The 22,803-nt window shown below is 41.5% G+C and overlaps 1 protein-coding gene across 1 annotated transcript in view; it reads left to right on the top strand.

The window, feature by feature from the left end:
• The window catches only part of VPS53 (VPS53 subunit of GARP complex), a 210,452-nt gene that overhangs the window by 178,975 nt on the left and 8,674 nt on the right, over positions 1–22,803 (top strand). Inside the window, exon 21 of the mRNA XM_083173988.1 lies at positions 16,281–16,385. Within this exon, the coding sequence (XP_083030114.1) occupies positions 16,281–16,385 (105 nt within the window). The remainder of the gene's footprint in view (positions 1–16,280; positions 16,386–22,803) is intronic.

Below are 22,803 nucleotides of genomic sequence, written 5' to 3'. Positions count from 1 at the left end.
TGGGGTGCTTTTTCTCCTTCATACCTTCTGAAAATGAAAAATTTTGAGCCAGAACTGCATTTTTGTGTAAAAAAATGTAATTTTTCATTTTCACTGCCCACTTGTATCAAAATTGGTGAAACCCCTGGGGGTTTGAAATGTACACTATACCCCTAGATCAATTCCCTGAGGGGTGTAGTTTGCAAAATGGGGTGACTTGTGGGGGGGTTCCACTGTATTGGTGCAACATAGCACCCACCATTCATTCCACCAAAATCTGTGCTGCAAAATCCAAAAATCACTCCTTCCCTTCTGAGTCCTGCCATGCACCCAACTGGTATTTTTTGGTCACATGTGAGGCATTGCCGTACTCGGGAGAAATTGGGGCACAGATTTTGGGGTGCTTTTTCTCCTTCATACCTTCTGAAAATGAAAAATTTTGAGCCAGAACTGCATTTTTGTGTAAAAAAATGTAATTTTTCATTTTCACTGCCCACTTGTATCAAAATTGGTGAAACCCCTGGGGGTTTGAAATGTACACTATACCCCTAGATGAATTCCCTGAGGGGTGTAGTTTGCAAAATGGGGTCACTTGTGGGGGGGTTCCTAACTTTTAGCATCTTATGGTGCCTAGAAACCTACATGGTGCCTAAAAAATAATCTCATAAAAAGGAGGCTCCAAAATCAAGTAGGTGCTCCTTCTATTTTGAAGCCTGTGGTTTGGTCAACGTGCACACTAGGGCCACATATAGGATATTTATGAAAACAAAAGAATTGGGGGAATCAATTTTTAGTCACATTTCTCTAGTAAAATGTACTGTGTTCCTTAGAAAAATGTATTAAAATTGCAAATCTGCAAAAAAAATGAAATTTTGAAATTTCACCTACACTTTGTTTTAATTCCTGTGAAACACCTAAAGGGTTAACAAACTTCCAAAATGCTGTTTTGAATACTGTGAGGGGTGCAGTTTTTGAAATGGTATCATTTATGGGGGTGTCTCACATACAAGTCCCTCAAAGTCACATCAGAACTGAACTGGTCCCTAAAAAAATCAGTGTTTGAAATTTTCTTGAAAATTTGAGAATTTGCTATTCATATTGTAAGCCTCCTAGTGTCCAAAAAAATTAAAAGGAAGTTGAAATAATGATGTCAACATAAAGTAGACATATGGTCTATGTTAGTTATTAACTATTTTGAGTGGTATGATTATTTGTCTCACAAGCAGAAAATTTAACATTTTGCAAATTGCTAAATTTTCCATTTTTTTACGACATTTTGGTATTTTTCACAAAAAAACACAGACTGTATCGACCCAAATTTACCACTAATTTGAAGTACAATGTGTCACGAAAAAACCATCTCAAAATCACTGGGATAAGTAAAAGCAAAAAAAAGTTATCCCCACTTAAGTGAGACATGTCAGATTTGAAAAAAAGGGCTCTGTCAGGAACGCAAAAACTGGCTCTGTCAGGAAGGGGTTAAAGGTACACTACCGGCCATTATTTTCAATACACCACCAAATTTTTGATTATTTTCTCAAGGAGAGATGCAAGTAAAAAGCTATTTTGTGATAAAAGTGGAGTTATCACATTTGATTTCAATTACAGGGTTTTCAAACAACTGGAAAGATTATTTAATTTTACTTTCATTAGAGAACGCACACCTGGCATTTTAGCTACCAATTTTTCTGAGTTTCAGCTCAGATTGCCCTCCACTCCTCTTGCAGTACCTCCCACAGATAATCTGGACTCATAATTTGCTCTTCTCAAAAGTATCTGATCCCACAAGAGTTCAGTTGGGTTACAATCTGGACTCTGGGGTGACCAAACCATATTTTCATCACATTTTGCCGTTCTATGCACACATAATTTTTTAAAATATTTGAGGTATGTTTGGTGTCATTGTCTTGCTGTAGGGTGAACCAATGACCGGTAAGGCAAATGTGCCAGAGGGAATGGTGTGACGCTGTCAGATGCTGTGATTGTGCTTTGAGACTGAATCCTTCTATTTTTACCAAATCACCAACAGATGCATTTCCAAAAGAGCCCCAGACCATGATAGAACCTCCACCATGCTTCACTGTAGGCTCAATGCATGCTGGGAGCATGCGCTCGCCTGGTATGTGATAGACGAACTTGCGCCTCTTTGACCCAAACTTTTGATTCATCCTTGCAAAGAAGCTTCTTCCATTGCTCAGACGGCCAGTCCTTGTGCACTTTAGCGCAGAGTAACCTTCTTTTTGTTAATGGGCCTCAGCAATGGTTTATGTGCTGCTACATACCCCTTTAACCCTGCAGCTTTGAGGCGGTGCTTGACAGTAGAGACTGACAGGCTCTTCTCTCATGAGCGCAGTGCTGTTTGGAACCTTTCCCATCTACTACTAACTAATATTTGTCCTCTTGTTTTGTGGTCACACTAGGCTGTCCAGGTTGCAGGCAATTATGCACACTGTTGGTTTTCGGCATGTCTTTTCTGGGGCAACTGCACCCCACCAAGGGAAATCTTCTCTTGCTGGACAATCTGTCATAAACTATAGCATGCCTTTCTCAAAGTGATGATGGCAGATTGTTTTTCAATCGATATCTCCATCCTGGGAGCCATTATTCATAACACATTGTACTCACAAATATATAGTATAATCACACCGGCACCGAACTTCATCAGCTATGTTTCCGGTACTGAATGAGCACCAGGCATGCACACAACCACGTGACTTTGAGCCTGAGTTTTAAACCATTCTGGGGATCATATACTGTTCTGATGTAAACCTCGTTATCTATCAAGTTATGAATATCGAGTATTTTACAACAACTATATGAAGAGATATTATATATGAATGAGAGCAGACATCCCTTACAATAGTAGTTCTACTCATTTAGGTGAGTCAATTATATAGTGCATAACTTTTAAAAATTTCAATTGAATAAAGATGTGCACTCACAATATTGCAGAAGATCAAAGCATATAAACAATGTCCGGGGCATGGCAGGTCACATGGATGTCCTCAGAAAAGGTAGTCCAGCTCCGGATCTGGTGGGTGCCGTCCAAAGGTACCAAGGGGTCTGGAGTCCCAACGGCTGATAATCCGAAGGAAGTGGCAAGGCACGCCAAACGCCTTTTGGATCGTAAGATCCTTCATCAGTAGCGTGTGACAGGAAATCTCTTTGTATGATTTTTAAACAATTTATTTGTATATTCTTGTGGAAAATAAATATTTGGACACCTACCAACCAGCAAGATTTCTGGCTCACAGACCTGTTATTTCTTCTTTAAGAAGCTCTTCTGTCCTCCACTCATTACCTGTATTAATGGCACCTGTTTGAACTGATTATCAGTATAAAATACACCTATCCACACCCTCAAACAGACTGCAACTTCTCCACCATGGCCAAGACCAGAGAGCTGTCTAAGGACACCAGGGACAAAATTGTAGAGCTGCATGAGGCTGGGATGAACTACTCGACACTATATAAAAGCACCTGGTTGAGAAGAGATCAACTGTTGGCACAATTATTAAAAAATGGAAGAAATACAAGATCACTGGCAATCTCTCTCAACCTGGGGCTCCATGCAAGATCTCACCTCGTGGGGTATACATGATCTTGACAACAGGGAGGAATAAGCACAGAACTACATGAGGGGACCTGGTCAATGACCTTGAGAGCTGGGACCACAGTCACAAAGGTTACCATTAGTAAAACACTATGTCGTCATGGGTTAAAATCCTGCAGCACCCGAAAGGTCACCCTGCTTAAGCCAGCACATATCCAGGCCTGTCTAAAGTTTGCCAGTGACTATCAGGATGATCCAGACAAGGATTGTGAGATTATGTGGTCAGATGACCGCAAAATTGAACTTTTTTTATATAAACTCCACACTCTGGTTTTAGAGGAAGAAGAATGATTAGTGGCATCCCCAAAAAAACATTCCCACTGTGAAGCAAGGGGGTGGAAACATCATGCTTTGAGACGCTGCTGTTCTGCAAAGGGGACATGATGACTGATCCATATTAAGGAGAGGATGAATGGGGCTATATATCATGAGATTTTTGCCAACAACCTCCTTCCATTAGTAAGAGCATTGAAGATGGAACGTGGCTGGGTCTTCCCCAGCATGACAATAACCCAAAACACAACACCTGGGTAACTAAGAAGTGGGCTCCGTAAGAAGCATTTAAAGTTCCTGGAGTGGCCTAGCCGGTCTCCAGACCTCAATAACAGATCTAGAGAAGATGTGCATGGAAGATTGGGCCAAAATTCCTGCTACAGTGTGTGCAAACCTGGTCAAGAACTACAGGAAGTATTGAGTTTAACTTTTTGATTGTCCAAATATTTATTTTCCGCAAGAATATACAAATAAATTGTTTAAAAATCATACAATGTGATTTCCTGCTGTTTTTTCCCCACATTCTGTCTCCCACAATTTAAGTGTACCTTTTGATGGAAAGTACAGACCTCTCTCATCTTTTAAAGTGGGTCCACTTGCACAATCGGTGGCTGTCCAAATACTTTTTTGCCCCACTGTAGGTGGTTGTCAGGTGTCATGGTATTAGAAACCATGAATGCATTATGAATCAGGACATACGCGCATCTCTGGTGAGAATTATCCAGAAGAGATGTTTATTTTATGTATACCTCCTGCTGTCTGACATTCCTCATTCCTTGTAAGCATGACAATGTCTGGTGACATGGACCCATAGTAATGCATCATATTGCTATTAAAGTTACACTAACAGCTACTTTTTCACCAGGTTTAACAGCCTGAGTCAATTTTTATTTAATAATATTAACAAAAAGAAAGGGGAGGGGGAAATCATGCATAATAAAGAAAATTGACAACAGTATTTGAAAAAATGCCAATCAATTAGAAAACATAAATCATGGTCACAGTTAAATATCAAATCCAATGAAGTGTTCTGGAAAGTGGAAAGGGACAAAAATAAGGGAGAGAAGGAGGAGGTTTATGGGGGGGGGGGGGGTGTGCTCACTGTCAGTCCAAAAAGAGACAATAAAATTACTCCTGCTGCGCTCAAACTCTAAAATGGGGAGGGAGTGAGCGAGCTAAAATGGCTTGAGAAAGGTTAAATAATCATTTTTAAAACAAATAAGTTAACATTCTCCAAATGGAGTGGCTTGAAGCTTCTCTACAAAAGGAAAAGTTCACTGGAAAAAAATTTGACTCTTGGGAGAGCTACATCAACACCCTATCTCCAACATTAAAAAAATTGGAAATTGTTTTAAAAACACATTATAGTACGAGACTCGGGTATGTGCACAGGATCCCCCCCCCCCTTCCCATAGAATACTGTTTACTTTGGAGCTCCACTCTTCCAGGTGTGACAGTACACCTAGGCCGCTCTTGTGACTCTCATTATATATAATCTTTCTATTTTATTTTCTTTCCTGTATGTTCATTGACTTCTTGAATGGAATGCTATTGCACGGTGAAAATGTCATGCATATTATTTGTGTGTGTGTCTTTACTTCTGTACCCACTGTACCTCTATTATATTGATCTGTAATGCTTCAATTAAAGAAACTTCATTGGGAAAAAAAATATATTTTTGAAAGTTGGAGAGATTCGATCCTCCATCCTTCCCCCTATATATATAGTATACAGAGACATACTCTTGGTCTCCTACCCGACCAAATAATTTAAGGCCAGTTTTCCACAGAGTTTAAGGAGGCTGGGACACATACTGGAGGGTGTTATAATAGATAAAGACATTGACATGTATTCAATGCCGGTGCGAGCGGCCGGCGAGGGGGTTAAACTGCGAGGATCGCAGAAAACCAGTGATCCTCGCAGTTTAACCCCCATGCCGGCCGCTCGCACTATGCAATGTTCCGGGGGAATCCTCGCAGTCACAGAACTGCGAGGATTCCCCTAAACTGTGAGAGTCGCGGCTAGTGCAGCAAACTCGCTGTAATTAGCCTTGATTCTCGCAGCTTTTGGAGGCACATACGCCAATTCTCCCTCGCTCAAAAAACGGAGCGAGGGGGAATTTGCGTATGAGGGGGGTCAGTTGAATACTGACAGGGTGAGCGGTGACTGCGAGCAAAAAGTCCTGCTCGCAGTCACCGCTCGCCCACGGCATTGAATATATGACATTGGGAGGCATATTTACTTTAATTGTACGGTCACTCCAATCCATCATAAAACTCTATCCAGGGTGCTCCATTCTTTTTAACAAACCTCATGATTGGAGGATAGTTAGCCATGCAGAGATTATCTTAATAAAAGTTAGATGAACACACAATTATTATTATTTTTTTTATCAGTACACCACCAGAGACAGGTAATAAAGTGGAGGAATTTCGATTTTGAGGAACATACTCTTAATTTTTTTGTTAAAATTGGAAAACGCTCTAAAAGAGCCGAGTTAACCCAGCAATGAGGGAAGAGAGACAACCTGAGTAGTGGTGGTGAGCAAAATATCATCAGCATAGAGCACAAGTTTGTGAACACTAGAGCCCGATGATATGCTGAAATCACCAGACAGACCGGAGATGTGATCCAATAGCACAGCTAATAAGATACATTTCGAGACACCCCTGCCTCGTGTTCTGCTGATGGGAAATGAAGCAGAAGTAAAACCATTTGCCACTACCTATTCACTATGGTTGACATTGAGAAGGGCCAAGTCACATATGAAGTCCACATGGAAACAAAAAACTTGCACTGGTTTGCCCATGGACTGCGGATCGGATGGGATTTCAAACACATTTTTAAATCACGATTTTGGCAGATTTCACCTCATTTCTTGACCAGATCCGTCCAAATCTGGTGAAATCGGCCCAAAATCGCATAAGTGCATGGGGGCCTTAATGTCTATACAGAACCACCACCTCAAGGAGGAGGAAATGGCCTAGACACCGCATGCTCTACAATGGAAAAGGCAGACAACTGCAGATCCACACAGTATACAAGTCTCCCCCCCCCTGGCCCCAGCTAACATCTATCAATGACATATTGTTTTTGTGGCAAAAATGAACACCCCTGTGCACATGAATGCAGTTGTGTGCACTGATAATTCTTACATTATCCAACGGTGAGCAATTCGACTCAATATTTTGTTCTACAAAACCCCACAGTAAATGAAAAATATAAAAATGTTGAAATCATCCTGTAACCTAAAAACGGGCAACTTAATATTTGTTAACATTTAACCTATCTATTATTATGCCAAAGAAAAATATTTGGAGCTCTTATCTTTTAAATGGATGGTTTTCTAGTTTTGTTTAGAACAGTTTAAACGGAAAGCTTTTTTTTTCTATAGGTAAATAATTGAAACTTCGTTTTGTGAGGGCATAAGCAAATTTCTGCTCATTTAAAGCAGGTGTGTTATAGCTTGCAAATTACTCTCTTGGTTTATAGTCAGTAGATTAACTGTAAGGTTTGACACAATCAAAAAATGTCAACATGGAAAGGTTGACACCTGAGCATGCAGACCCCCAATTAGTGTACAGGTCCCCAGAGTGCTTTTCCAAAGCTGTAATCGTTACCCCTGCCAATAGATTGAGATAGGAGATTTAGGGGGGTATGCAATCGCCGTCGAGCATCTCCCGTGGGGGAGATGCTCGACGGGCCCTATTCAATGCTGTCTTCCCCGACCGCATTGAACAGGGTTTCCTGGCAGAACGAGCCCGACATCTCTAGTTGTCGGGCTCGTTCTGCCGAGAACAGCCGGGAAGTGACGAGCTGCCGGCTGCATCTCGTCACTTCCCGGCCACAACTCGCGGCCACGCCCCCTTCTCGTCCCGCTGCAGGCGGGACATTGAATTCTCGAGCTGACCGAGAACGGGACTGGGTCATGGCGGGCGAGCAAGCTCGTCTGCCGTGACCCTAAGATTGAATACCCCCCTTTTTTGCAGAGTGAGTGACAGAAAGTCAGCATTTAAATTGATAAAGCCGCCCAGTGTGCGGCGAAACGCATCTTTTAAGGACCCACAAGCTCTGGTCTCATCAAGTGCAGGGGAACCGATACATCGTGCACCCAGCAAAACCCCCAGCACGGAGACACCGGCAGGCATTGACATTCGGCCGCTACACAGTGCCCTGCCCGGCTCATCACAGCCTCTTCTCCCCATCACGCTTGAACAGCCTGACCCGGGTACCTACTCCGGCGGCTCAGCAGGGAGACGCTGCATAGAATACAGAGCACAGGTGGACAATGCTTACACACATACAGTGTGCCAGCCAGCTATTCCATCAAAGCGGCAATCCAACAAGCCTTGGACATCAAGCCACCCGCACTATAGGGGAGGCGCACATCTGCACACGTAAGTGAGCATCAATTACAAACTGTTCATTGCTATTTTGCCATCTATTCAGTATAAGGGACGTTTTGGGACTCCAGAACCACAAGTGTGAATTACCCCACAGTGTGGACATTAACTTTTCAAAGTGGACCACCGAGCCCCTATACTAAACTAAAGGTCTGCACCTGACCAAATTGAATTATCTATGTGTACCTCTGATGTTTATCACAGTGCATAATACCACGTTCAATTGAGCAGATCCATTTTATTTATTTTATAATTTTTTCTTTTAAGGTTTAGTTTTATGTTTATTATATTTTATTTTCTATAATAATGTTTTTTTATATATTTGTATATGCAATTGATTCATTTTCTACATCCAGAGCGCCTAGTGGTAATTTTTTCCAGACCCCCCAATTAGTGTACAGGTCCCCAGAGTGCTTTTCAAAAGCTGTAATAGTTACCCCTGCTAATAGATTGAGATAGGAGATTTATTTGCAGAGTGAGTGACAAAGTCAGCATTTAGGGGCTGGTAACAGAGTATTTCTAGAACACCAAAGGCACGTCAGGACAATTTTTTGGTGTGCCCTATTTAGCCACTGCAAATTCGTAAGCTACAGAAGTGGGCCCGTGCAAGTTATACCCCTTTCACACCAGCCTAAATTCCCGGGTTGAGTCCAGGAACAACCCAGTACTAGCACTGGTGTGAAAGGTTCCCGGGACAAATTACCGGGCTAATTTGCCGGCAATCCAACCCTGCTAGGTAGCAGGGTTGTTCCCGGGTTCAACCCGGGGACCTGGCTGGTGTGAATGGGGTAGGGTATATTTACCCGGGTGCCGGTCCTCTGTGTCCTGTCCGGCCGGGAAGAATTGACGCAGGCGGCGGATGATGATGATGACGCAGCTCTGGGTCATCTTCATCCGCTGCCTGTCCTGTCATTTGCGCCGCTGCCTGTGTGGATCCCCAGCCTGCACAGAAGACAAGCAACCGGGGTGAGTATTCTCACCACCTCCTGCCCACCTCTGCCGCCATCCCGCCGACTACCCGCCTCCTCTCCACCTCCTGCTGGCCTCCTTCCCGCCCCTTCACACACCAGAAAATGCAGGGACTTTTCTGGTGTTAATGGGTCCAAACCCGGGAATGTCCCTGCTTGTCCCGGGACCTGAATTCCCGGGTTTGTCCCTGCATTTCTGGTGTGAAAGGGGTATTAGATACTCATTTTGAGACCACATAGAGTTACTGAGAGGTTTCATGGTTCGAGAGATTTTCCCATTTTTGTACAAGAGCCAGTAATGTGAGAAGACAGCAATGGGCATCTCTGCACATGACTGTGTCATTGCCATATTTTCACAAGTCAGCTGTGTATGAAATCACAGCTTTACATATAACTACATTAGCCTCTGAGTCGGGCCTTATCTCACACTTAGGGACTAATTCAATTAGCTGTGGTAATTTATTGCTTAGCTCAGGGGTCCTCAAACTATTTTTCTCTGGGACCCCATCAGACAATAAAAATAATGAGAGGACCCCAGCAAGTTACTGCAGAAGGTTATCACATAACATGTGTGGTCAGCAGACAGCAACTGCATGGCAGCATTGTGGAGGCACAAAATGATGGGAGGAGTCTAAAATAACAGACTCCTTGAATCACTGACTGAGATTAAAAAGTAATCAACCTGATGGTCAGCAACATGAAGTCATGACCCCACAATGAAAAGGTCGGGACCCACTTTGCGGTCAGGACCCACAGTTTGAGAACCACTGGCTTAGCTGATACTGCCTAGCTGTGCTCGAACACAGATCTGTGGTAAGTGCCCATATCACAGGTGCGCCAAATTCTTAAACCCATATCTCCAGGTTCTTATTGGCACAAATTTGGCTCTTTAATACCAGTTAAGCATCATTCAAAATGCTACAGCTTACCTGATTATTGATGCTGATTATGTGAAACCCTTCTAAAGGTTCCTATGGTTTAATGAATATTAGCTGCACAAGGAAACTATATTCTAATTGAATAGCTCTGGACTTAAAATTCAGAGGCTACCACCCCTTTCCTTAAGCAGTACGCCTTAGAGCCTAATTGAATGCAGACATTAATATCATATGTAATACATGTGTCAATTATTTTGTTGTCCATATAATATATTCTTGTGAATGAAGGGTACATTACTATATTACATATTTCAACTGGCAATGCAGGCAGAGAAAATGCTGTGTAGAGGTTTTGTGTCCATCCAGAGACCACAAGATCTCCCCAGGGAGGTGGAATGCTCTTTGGGGTTTTCTGGAAACTTTTCAGTCTGCTGGCAGCTTTTGCATTGTACATTCCAAGTGCAGGTTGGGCCTTCAGCCCAGAAATGAAGTTGGTCATAAGCATTCTGATCATCCAGTCTGCCACATTTAAAGTGCCAAGAACCCTCACAAAAGGCACTCACATCCCTAGCTTAAATTGTTACTATTCTGTTCTACTTGTGTTTATTAGATATATATATATATTTTTTTTAAATACATTTAAAGTGCCAAGAACCCTCACAAAAGGCACTCACATCCCTAGCTTAAATTGTTATTATTCTGTTCTACTTGTGTTTATTTTATTTATATATATATATATATATATATATATATATATATATATATATATGTAGATAGATAGATATGTAGATAGATAGATATAGATAGGGACTTGGCTATGTAAAGTACTTGATGAGAATGTATGAGAATGCACTTGGTGATGTGAATGTGTTGATCAACATGTTGAAAGCGAGTCGAAACCTTAGTACGTGTATTTAAGATTCTTATTGTCAATGTTTCCAACTGGTTTGGGAGATTGATGTTTACAAGATCATTGCTAAGGCAATGTGTTTTTATTTAGATTTCATTATAAGGTGTAGGCATTTTTGCTTAGGAGCTGGGCAAGTTTCCACCAAATAGATTAAGCCTTCCTTTTTTGTGAAATCAGGGAAGAATCTCTGATTATTTATGGCTAGTAAAAATGCACAATGCAACAAAGTATACTGTAATTGTAAGGAAAAAAGGTATTACGTATATGAATGTAAGCATGAATTAAATTGGTCAGTGTAGAAAAAAAGGATCGAGGTTTTAAAAAATGTAATTACATGCAGGGCCGGTGCTACCTTTAGGCAGCTGCCTAGAGCGCCGGCCACTGGAGGGCGCTCTTTGCTCAGCAGGCACCTCCAACAGCAGCCGCCTGTCTGACCTTACTCCACACCTTACACCTGTCTGGTGCACTGACCTGCCTAGGGTGCCAAGAAACCTAGCACCGGCCCTGATTTCATGGGTCATTAGATACCTTTTACATGTACTGTACATTATGTGGATACAAATATTTAATTACCCATACCCCACAACCACAATTCTACTCTTGCAGTAGTCTAAAGTGCTGGATTAAGCACCTGAGCATGATGCTTAAAAATCCCAATTGTGCTTAAGGGGCCATATTAACCCATGGCTGAGCCTCTAGGCTTCTCCAGGTATTTTGGGTCCCTTTGCCACTTCAATTTTTTTTTTTACTTTTATTGAAGCGTAAAAGAACAATTCAAGCCAAATAAGTCATGTACATAATTCAGTATGCAAGTCATAGAATAATTTGACAAAATAATAGAACATACCATAGTCTTATTTCAATGTGTCAACGTCATTTGTTCAATGAGGTATACATAGATATTCTTAGAAAATCATGTGGTGGGTCCAAGTCTACTGCCAAGCCAACACCTCTATTACTAACAGGCCCATATAAGCAGGGTATGTATTTAAGGTTGGACAGAATCAAATTAAATTGGGGGATCTTGCATATAAATTTGTGTTTTGAACCACAGTGTGGTTAAGGTTCGGTACTGAAGGGGTGGGTAATGCTGTGGGTTCCTCAGGCACCCACAGGCAAAATGGTCAAACTCTGAGATCCTTAGTGATTACTTTGTTAGGTAACTACTGTTAAGCTTATATTCTACAGTGGTTTGCAATAGAAACCACTGTGGAATAGAACATGCCATGGCGGGTCATCCTTAAGAAAATGCAGGGAATCCGTTAAGCACAAAAATATCTGGTTAGCAAAAATGCTATCATTTAGCCATATAAAACCTGTTGTAATTTGGTGGCAGGCTCTGGTGTTTTTTAAATGCCAACAAAATCACTTTGTAAATTTGGCCCTATATGTGTTTTGGGTACTTGTGAGTTATCCGGGCTCCCGATTTTTTGATTGTATGCCTTAAGTTAAGGCATACAATCAGATGCGATGCGATGCGATGCGATATCGCATCGCATCGCATCCGACCATCGGATGCGATGACCCGATTTTTCCATAGGAATCAATGTTAAAATGGACTGAGTCCATTTTAACATGGAATTCAATGGGAAAAAGGGGTCCTTTTCATACCCCTACTATCCAAGTGGGCATGGAGTTGGATATAAATGTGTGGCGAGCGTAGCGAGCCACCGAGCCCGAAGCGTGGCGAGCGAAGCGAGCCCCGCGAGGGGACGGTATTCCGTGTCCCCTCGCGGGGCTCGCTGCGCTCGCCATGCTTCGGGCTCGGTGGCTCGCTACGCTCGCCACAGGTTTATATCCAACTCCATGCCCACTTGGATAGTAGGGGTATGAAAAGGACCCGATTTTCCCATTGAATTCCATGTTAAAATGGACTCAGTCCATTTTAACATTGATTCCTATGGAAAAATCGGGTCATCGCATCGCATCGCATTGCATCCGATGGTCGCATGCGATGCGATGTCCCGATCCGACCCGATTTAAAAATCAGACGCCCGGATAACTCATAAGTACCGTGTTTTGTAACATGAGTTAATCCTGTTGGAAGTAACCTTTTAGAAGGGTTTCACATAATCAGCATCAATAATCAGGTAAGCTGTAGCATTTAAATGATGCTTAACTGGTATTAAAGAGCCAAATTTGTGCCAAGAAAACATTCTCGATGCTGTTACATAGCACCCCCCTACCAGCTAGAACCATTGACACAAGGCACAACAGACCCAAGGATTTATGTTTATATCTTTTTCTGACCCTGGCATCTGTATGTTGCAGTACAATTTGAGATTCATAAGACCTGGAGTTATTTTTCCAGTCTTCAACTGTGCAGTCTTAGTCCCCTTTCACACCAGAAAATGCAGGAACATACCCAGGAAAATGGTCCCTGGATCAAGCACCCATGTCCCCTGTATTTTCTGGTGTGAGGAGGGCAGCAGGGTCCAGACTGCGAGGATCCGGGCAGTGGTGGCTGGGCGCTTATAGCTATTTGCTGTGCAGCGGGGTAGAAAGCACTGGATTTGAAAACATATTGAAGAGACTAGCCATACGCTGATTGACTGAGAGCGTCCGGCAAGTCTTTTAAAAAGGTTTTCAAATTCAGCAGTGCTTTCCACCCTCTGCACAGCAAATAGCGTTACAAGCTATTTACTGGGCAGCAGGGAAGGGAAGCGCCGCCGAGTTTGAGAACAGTTGGAAAACACTGGCCGGACACTGATTGGCTGAGTGTGTCTGGCCAGCCTTTTCAATATTTTTCAAATCAAACACTTTCCGCCCCACAAATAGAGCTAGAAGCGTCCAGCCGCCGCTACCCGTATCCCCGCAGTATGGACCCCGCTGCCCCAGACCCCGCCACCCGATGCCCGGACCTGGGTAAGTACTTTTCACACCAGCCGGTTACCCGGGCTGGTCGCGGGAGCAATCCTGCTAGATAGCAGGGTTTAAATCCCAGCAAATTTTCCCTAGAATTTGGATCGGGAACCTTGCACACCAGCACTAGTCACGGGTTGTTCCCGGGACGAACCCTGGAATTTTGGCTGGTGTGAAAAGGGTAGTGAGTCTGTGCTCCGTGTTGCTTCAGTTCCTTCTTCTTTGTTGACAGGATTTTAACCCAGTGCTGTATGTTAAGAATTTCACACCACCGTTGCATTTTTGCTCACAGAACTAGTAAATCCCGCCTCATTTTTTCAATCCAGGAATTTAAAAAGTCTCAATCACAGGATTCCCAGGCCCTCCCCCTTTACTCCTGCAAAGATCTCTTTAAAAGAACACTATATACAGGACAGTAGGACAAGCCCAGCTTCAAATCAGGCAGCAATCATTGGCCAGTCCACTATTTTGCACACAGCAGCACAGTTTGTCTTGTCTTTGGCAAAACAGCAAAGTGCGGTGCAAGCAGGGCCAGGCCCTGGCTCATTGGGTGGTGGCATTAGTAGGCAGCAGTAGGGGCACGGGTACCAATACACTCCCATCATAAGTGCCACCATGAGCACAGGGAAGTGATCCTTGAGCCCCTCTCGTGCCATAGACACTGCTAAGTGTGACAATGTATCACTCTGAAGGTGAGGGCTGGCATAGGGCTGTGCAGCATTACCTCTCTGACATCACGCCATTCGCAGCTGCAGAGCCAGGCGGCCTCTGAGTGAAATGCTACCAGTGCTCAGTGCTTCCAGGTGAAAAACTAAACCCACTAAATCCCAGGATTGGAGGCTCCAGTCCCGAGATTCAGATCCCAGCATTTTTGTGGCAAAATTCTGGGATCCCGCCGATCCTGGAATTGGCCTCCTTTTACACAGAACTGATGCTCACTGGGTGGTTTTGTAAACCAGTTTCTGTAAACGTACTCTGTTATGCATGAAAATTCCAGGAGATCAGAGGTTTGTTGTTTTCTCTAGTCAGCCCATTTGGTACCAATAATCATTCCATGGTTAAAGTCCCTTACATTGTATTCTTTGCTTTATATTGTTTGTTTTGAGCCAAAACGAAACCTCTTAACCATGTTTGAATGTTTTTGTGCAATAAATTGCTGCTGTGATGGGCTGGTTAGATAATAGTAAATGAGTATGTGTGTCCGTCTACTAAAGTGACCCGGGAGGGGGTTCTGAGGCAGAGGTTGAGAATCACTGTGTTAGAGGATGGCTTAGTACTATCATTTCAACCCTGTTATGCTGTGGATGTTTTACTGACCAGGCTTATCGTATGTTGGATTTGCACAATGAAAATTATTTTATTAAGTGATGATAAAGACAATTTTTTGCTTATCTTGGATGTTTGCTGTCTCACTCTCCCTCTATCCCCTGTCTCTCTCGATAGATAGATAGATAGATAGATAGATAGATAGATAGATAGATAGATAGATAGATAGATAGATATATGCCAATATTAATCTGTAGTTCCCAATAAATTTGTAGATGTGATTTCCATCATTACAGGTTTTTTTTTTTTTACTTTTTTTATTGACCTACAACCAGTACACTTTTGCTCAACAGTTATATTGTTGATACATCACAGCATAGTACAGCAAGGAGCACGTATGCAGATGCAACTGCTATCCATTAGCTATAATGAGGCTGCAAATTAGTTAGGTGTTTCACTTAAAACCATAGCAGAGCAACAATATAGCAGTGTCACTTTGATGTTATAGTTAGCATTGCTAAAAAAAAAACATGACCGTAAAAGCTACATGCTGAATATCATTTTTAGCTTACATACCCTTTTCAATATTGTCCGCTATGAGTTATTTATTGATACTTTGTGTAGCTCTGAAGACCAATTGAGCTAATTGATACATTTAAATGTGTGTGTGTGTGTGTGTGTGTGACACTTTATTTATGTGTAAACCGTAAGTTCAAACATATGTTAAAGAAATGTACTGATGCTAGGTCTGAAATAACCAAACGGTTTTATTTTTATCAAATGCTTCTTCACCCCTCTGCAGCATTTTACTATATTATTAGGTTATTTACGAACTGAGCAGGCACGGTTTGACTGGTAGTTGTGCAGCCTTAATAAATAAAAGTGCGCTATTCATATTTGTAGATTAATAGACCAGTACAGGACTTACAATACTTCTGCAGCTCGAAATGGGTCAGTGAAAGTGTCTGCAGCTCGAAATGGGTCAGTGAAAGTGTCTATCAATGATGATTATTTTTTTATAGCTTATATCTCCTTGTCTCTCTTAAAGAGAAAATACGAGTATGCCATTTGGAATGCATATGCATGAACATATGTAACTGTATACCTGCTTGCTTCCTGACTTTTTAGGTAGTGATGGCGCCACATGAACCTTCTGTTGTGTTTGTGGATAATTACATCAAACTGCTCGCTGACTGTAACACAGAGACTTTTCAAAAGATATTGGAAATGAAGGTAAGAAGAGCACATGAAGTAAATCTGTGATACACATGTTTGTGCATGGCTGTCTCTTGTCACGTTTAAAATAACTGCATGCCATTTCCAGAGAGTCCATCTGTTGATTCACTAGACTAGATCGTAACCACATATATGATTTGTATGTGTCATTGAGGTTGGGCCTTAGCTAGTTTTGCATTTGGAGAGATTATAGCATTTTGACTACTGCTACAGCCATACAGTACACTGTCTTGACAGTGGGCATTTTTTAAATCCTTTAAATACAGTATGTGAAAAAAATGTTAATGTGGAAAAATGCACTTATTTAAGTACACTGAAAGTTCATATCCATTTTTTTATGTTTTAAGATTTCAGATCAGTACAAATAAAGCTAAAGGCAATGCAATGCCTAAATATATGATATGTAAAGAAAAGTTGTTACTCTTTATGTGAAAACAAATCGCTCTCATTAGTCAGTCTGGCAGTTCTCTCCCAAGCTGCAAGAATGAGAGGAATTCCCCCTCCACACATAAAACACTAACCCTACCTGTTGTCGTTGCCACACAGGGTTTTATTTGAGGTAAAGCATCAAAAGAAGCACCACCCTCACACAACATTTAATGCGCAGGGATATTCGTGGTTTTGTCTCAAAATTATTATCGTGTTCTGCTTTTAGCAGAACCACTCTGAAGTGTTTTGGATCGGTAGCAAATCTATAACAAAAAAAAGTTATATAAAAAAAAAAAGCTGATGAAAAACCATTTTGTGACACAAAACATTAAATTTCGATTTTATTATTGATCTCTAATTCTGAGCTGCAGGAATATCTGAACCAGGGCTTGTTTCAGATCGGATCTCATCAGGAGAATCAAACCATGCATCTCTAATAAAGAGAAGCTTTTAAAGTAAAAAATGCTGTTTCTTCCCTGTTTCATTTTGAGAGGAATATCTAGAAAGCACATTTGGGATGCTACTTTCTTAGTAAACAATGCTCTATCCATCCATTCCATACCAGCTCATTGTCGGTGCTTCTGGTGTATAGCACTGAAATGGACTCCAAAATATCCCAAAGAATAAGGAGGCATGATAAAAGTAGATATCTACTTCAATTAAACAGTAATTGTTTTGTATTCGGTGGCTGTATTGATGATAATGCAAGCTAAAATTAAATAGATTGAAGATATAGACAGAGATGCTGAAGGGGAAGAATAACCACCTGTTTGGCAAATAGTTGTACTTTTATAGCCATTCCCCATGAATTTGCCACACCTCCTTTAACCCTCTGAGCCATTGGTTTCTCATTTTAGCCACAGAGACAGATACTTTATTTAAACTATCCTGATTAGTAACGCTCACCAAATAATTGTACAGTGCTTAATTTGCTTTTAAATGACACTAATCTATTTCGGGCAGTGGTTGGTTTTGTCTTAGAGGAAGCCGAATAACTTGCCTACATGTGGCAAGTTATGACTAACTTCTAAACTGTTTGCTGCACCTCTTTTATTACAACCATGGTTGTCATACTTTTACTTGTTATTGTATTCATAATATGATAATATTCCTTATTTTTCTGTATGATTTAGTTATTAAAGTCTCTTAAGCCAGCAAGTGAATTATTGCTGCTTTGTTCTCATCTTTCAAGTAAAGTATTTATACAGAATTTCAGAGTCCTTTGGTGATAACAACCTATAAATTGTGTCTGGAAAAATATATTTTTTAGATTTATCATTCCAGTAGTTTTTTTTTTTTTTTTTTGAGGAATTGTAGGTATTTTGTTACATTTAATATTTTATTTTAATATTTTAACCTCCTGTTAATAAATGGGATCTGAAACACTACTAGAATATTATTTACATGGAACTTTAGCACCGTAATATGCACTGGGAGACTACTGTCAGTGAGCTATGCCTTGCACTATTTAACTGCCTGTGGCTTCCCACTTGCCCTATTTCCCTTGTTGCATTATGACACTCCACTGTGACATGCTGAATTAAGTTCTCAACATCACCTGAGTGAATGGGTAACTGTTGAGGTGAACATTCCAGTGGTTTTTATATTACCCACTTCAAAACTAGACATATTTGCATAAGAAGGATATTAAGAAGTATAAAATGCATAAAATCCAACACACTGTAAAAAGCAATTACGATAAACCATGCACATTCAATAGTATATTGTTTAAAATATTGTATACTGTAGTCCACTGTAATTTCCCCTTTAAACTTTTTGGTACTTGTTTCCTAGCACGGCGCCCACGATTTTGATCTTACAGCATCTTATACATTTCATAGATTTTTTTATTGTACAAGCACCCAGATGGGTGATTACAATGTTAAATGCACCCCCATTGTGAACGCCACCCCCACTATGAACGCCAACCCGAAGCGTGGCGAGCGGCGGCGGTACGCGTCCTCCGACATTTTCATAACCCCACTATCCACGTCGGGGTGGAGTTCATTTTAGATAGTGTGGCGAGCCACCGAGTCCGAAGCACGGCGAGCGCAGCGAGGGGATGCGGATGACTTAACATGTATTCCACGTCCCCTCATGGGCTCGCTGCGCTCGCCACACTATCTAAAATCAACTCCGTGCCGACGTGGATAGTGGGGGTATGAAAAGGTCGGAGGACGCGTACCGCCGCCGCTCGCCACGCTTCGGGTTGGCGTTGATAGTGGGGTGGCGTGGACAATGGGGGTGCATTTTACATTGTAAGCACCCATCATGGTTGTACAATTAAAAATTGCATCGCATCGCAGGCCATTTCGGGGCATGCGATGCTGTGCGACATTTAAATGTACAATCCGGCTCATTTACCCGATTATAGCATCGCATACCTTATGTAATGGTATGCGATGGGCGCCGTGCTAGGAAACAAGTACCAACTTTTTATAGCCGCATTAACTAGAAGGTTAACGCCCATACTTGCTGAAGGTAGACAGAGTGGATAGGGGTTTGGGGGGTTCTGCACACAAAAAACAAGGAATTGAAGCCCTCTATTTAACGGGCAATATACCACTGTATGTTGGTTCACCACAGTGGGGGTGCTATCCCAAACATTGGCATACAAAGACACAAAAGAGGAAAAGAGTTTGTATGGATGCACTCCTTAGTGGACAATCAAAAAACAAAATATAATTGGATTTTATTCCTTTTCAAATTTTGTTAAAAAATGTGGAGGTTCCTTTTATCTTTATTAGGACCTGGATGGATAAGGATACCACCACATATAGCGAAATAAGAGGTTAAAAGAGTTTTCTACATTGATCAACAAACAGTGTTTTTTAGGAGAGAAAAATGTGATTAAAGATTTTTAAAAGTGTAGGTAGATACGAATGTTGGTGCTAGTATTCTGACAAGAATTGGGGTGTATTCCCCACTAGAGTCCTTACATATATTGTCAAATCTGTATCAATAAAGAATTATTACCACACGTGTTTGTTTATTTTTGCCTTGTGGGGGCTTTCTCAGGTATGATGGATTGAATGCTCTCGAATGTATCGGTGCAGTATTCCACACGTACAAGGTCCCTGGATACAGTTAGTAGGAATTAGGGGTAGATTCCCCACACACCGTAGAGGTATAAGAACCCAATGTGTGTTCACAGAGGACGTTTGTTAGGGGGTGGGTTCCCCATAGGTATCCCCCAGCAAGATACAGTTTATACAAATTAGGGGTAGATTCCCCACTAGAGTTTTACCGGACAGTGTAAATTTTCCGGACAGTCGACGTATCTAGTATTAGTTCACCTGTGTAGGTCGGTCGACTCCTAGAATATTGTGCAGGGGGATACTTGGTATATGTGCCTCAATATAGTTGATCGGGTTTTTAGGGGTAAATTCCCCATACGGGTCTTTCAACAGCGTTGGTAGGTGTTAGGGGTAAAATTCCCTACACGTCGTCACTTGGGGTGCCTGGTGTCTATTTCACATTCAGAGGCTATGCATATATTTAAGGGGTGAATTCCCCGTGCACATCCCCTAGATACAATCTGTGAGAATTTAAGGGGTGAATTCCCCAGATGACGTCTGTTGTGAGGCCCCGTGTTAGTTTACCTATATCAACACTGTATGAGTCCAGGGGTGGGTTCTCTGCAGATATCCCAAAATATGATTTAATAACAATTAGAGGGTACACTCCCTGTGGGAGTCCCTAGGTGAGATTGTACGCACACCAATATAGAATCTGTGTAATTAGGGGTATATTCCCCAAAGAATATGATCCTATACAATTTTTAGGGTTAAATTCCCTGCAGAAGACCCAGAAAGATTTTTTGTATACGTTTAGAATTTTCTACTGAGATAGCCCAATAAATGTTTTTTATAACAGACAGGCAATATTTATCATGGGGGGTATATTCCCCTTAATTGTTGTGGTAATTAGTCTAAATATACATATGCAGGATCACTTTAATATAGTATGGAAGTGTATTCCTTTTATTCGGATTGCTGCATACCAACAATTAGTCTTCTGATGATATAAAGACTCTAACCACTTGGTGTGGATCAAGAGGTTGTTTTAGCCAGAGAGGAGAGTTTTACACAATATTTGTATCTTATTATCATACAAGGTTTGTAATGACGATACAAATGTGTTTATTATGTTGCAAATTGCAGCCAGAGCTTCTGAGACAGCTTAATACGTTGTCTCCATATATTTGTTAGCTCTGAGTGAGGTACAGCAGCGACACCTACTGGGGATTGCAGGGTACTGATGTTCAAGCACTATCTATATAGTATATGGTGCTGGGCTGCGTAAATGCTACCAGAGGTGGGTGAATAGCAAGACCACTGTTTGGTCTGCTAACACTGGCTGCTGCACATATACTGGCTACAACCTCCTGGATACAGATTAGTAAGGACGCTAGATATATCACAATAATTGTAGGAAATACATGTCTAAGCTAAACACCAAACATTCTATCTAACGCTACACGGACAGGACACGTGTTTCACTTTGTGAGCTTCTTCAAGCTTGAAGAAGCTCACAAAGCGAAACACGTGTCCTGTCCGTGTAGCGTTAGATAGAATGTTTGGTGTTTAGCTTAGACATGTATTTCCTACAATTATTGTGATATATCTAGCGTCCTTACTAATCTGTATCCAGGAGGTTGTAGCCAGTATATGTGCAGCAGCCAGTGTTAGCAGACCAAACAGTGGTCTTGCTATTCACCCACCTCTGGTAGCATTTACGCAGCCCAGCACCATATACTATATAGATAGTGCTTGAACATCAGTACCCTGCAATCCCCAGTAGGTGTCGCTGCTGTACCTCACTCAGAGCTAACAAATATATGGAGACAACGTATTAAGCTGTCTCAGAAGCTCTGGCTGCAATTTGCAACATAATAAACACATTTGTATCGTCATTACAAACCTTGTATGATAATAAGATACAAATATTGTGTAAAACTCTCCTCTCTGGCTAAAACAACCTCTTGATCCACACCAAGTGGTTAGAGTATTTATATCATCAGAAGACTAATTGTTGGTATGCAGCAATCCGAATAAAAGGAATACACTTCCATACTATATTAAAGTGATCCTGCATATGTATATTTAGACTAATTACCACAACAATTAAGGGGAATATACCCCCCATGATAAATATTGCCTGTCTGTTATAAAAAACATTTATTGGGCTATCTCAGTAGAAAATTCTAAACGTATACAAAAAATCTTTCTGGGTCTTCTGCAGGGAATTTAACCCTAAAAATTGTATAGGATCATATTCTTTGGGGAATATACCCCTAATTACACAGATTCTATATTGGTGTGCGTACAATCTCACCTAGGGACTCCCACAGGGAGTGTACCCTCTAATTGTTATTAAATCATATTTTGGGATATCTGCAGAGAACCCACCCCTGGACTCATACAGTGTTGATATAGGTAAACTAACACGGGGCCTCACAACAGACGTCATCTGGGGAATTCACCTCTTAAATTCTCACAGATTGTATCTAGGGGATGTGTACGGGGAATTCACCCCTTAAATATATGCATAGCCTCTGAATGTGAAATAGACACCAGGCACCCCAAGTGACGACGTGTAGGGAATTTTACCCCTAACACCTACCAACGCTGTTGAAAGACCCGTATGGGGAATTTACCCCTAAAAACCCGATCAACTATATTAAGGCACATATACCAAGTATCCCCCTGCACAATATTCTAGGAGTCGACCGACCTACACAGGTGAACTAATACTAGATACGTCGACTGTCCGGAAAATTTACACTGTCCGGTAAAACTCTAGTGGGGAATCTACCCCTAATTTGTATAAACTGTATCTTGCTGGGGGATACCTATGGGGAACCCACCCCCTAACAAACGTCCTCTGTGAACACACATTGGGTTCTTATACCTCTACGGTGTGTGGGGAATCTACCCCTAATTCCTACTAACTGTATCCAGGGACCTTGTACGTGTGGAATACT

Source organism: Crinia signifera, chromosome 2 (assembly GCF_055691185.1).
Source record: "Crinia signifera chromosome 2, ASM5569118v1, whole genome shotgun sequence".
NCBI lineage: Eukaryota > Metazoa > Chordata > Amphibia > Anura > Myobatrachidae > Crinia > Crinia signifera.
The sequence above is the reverse complement of the archived record's forward strand: the minus strand, read 5'-3'. Positions and strand labels throughout refer to the sequence as shown.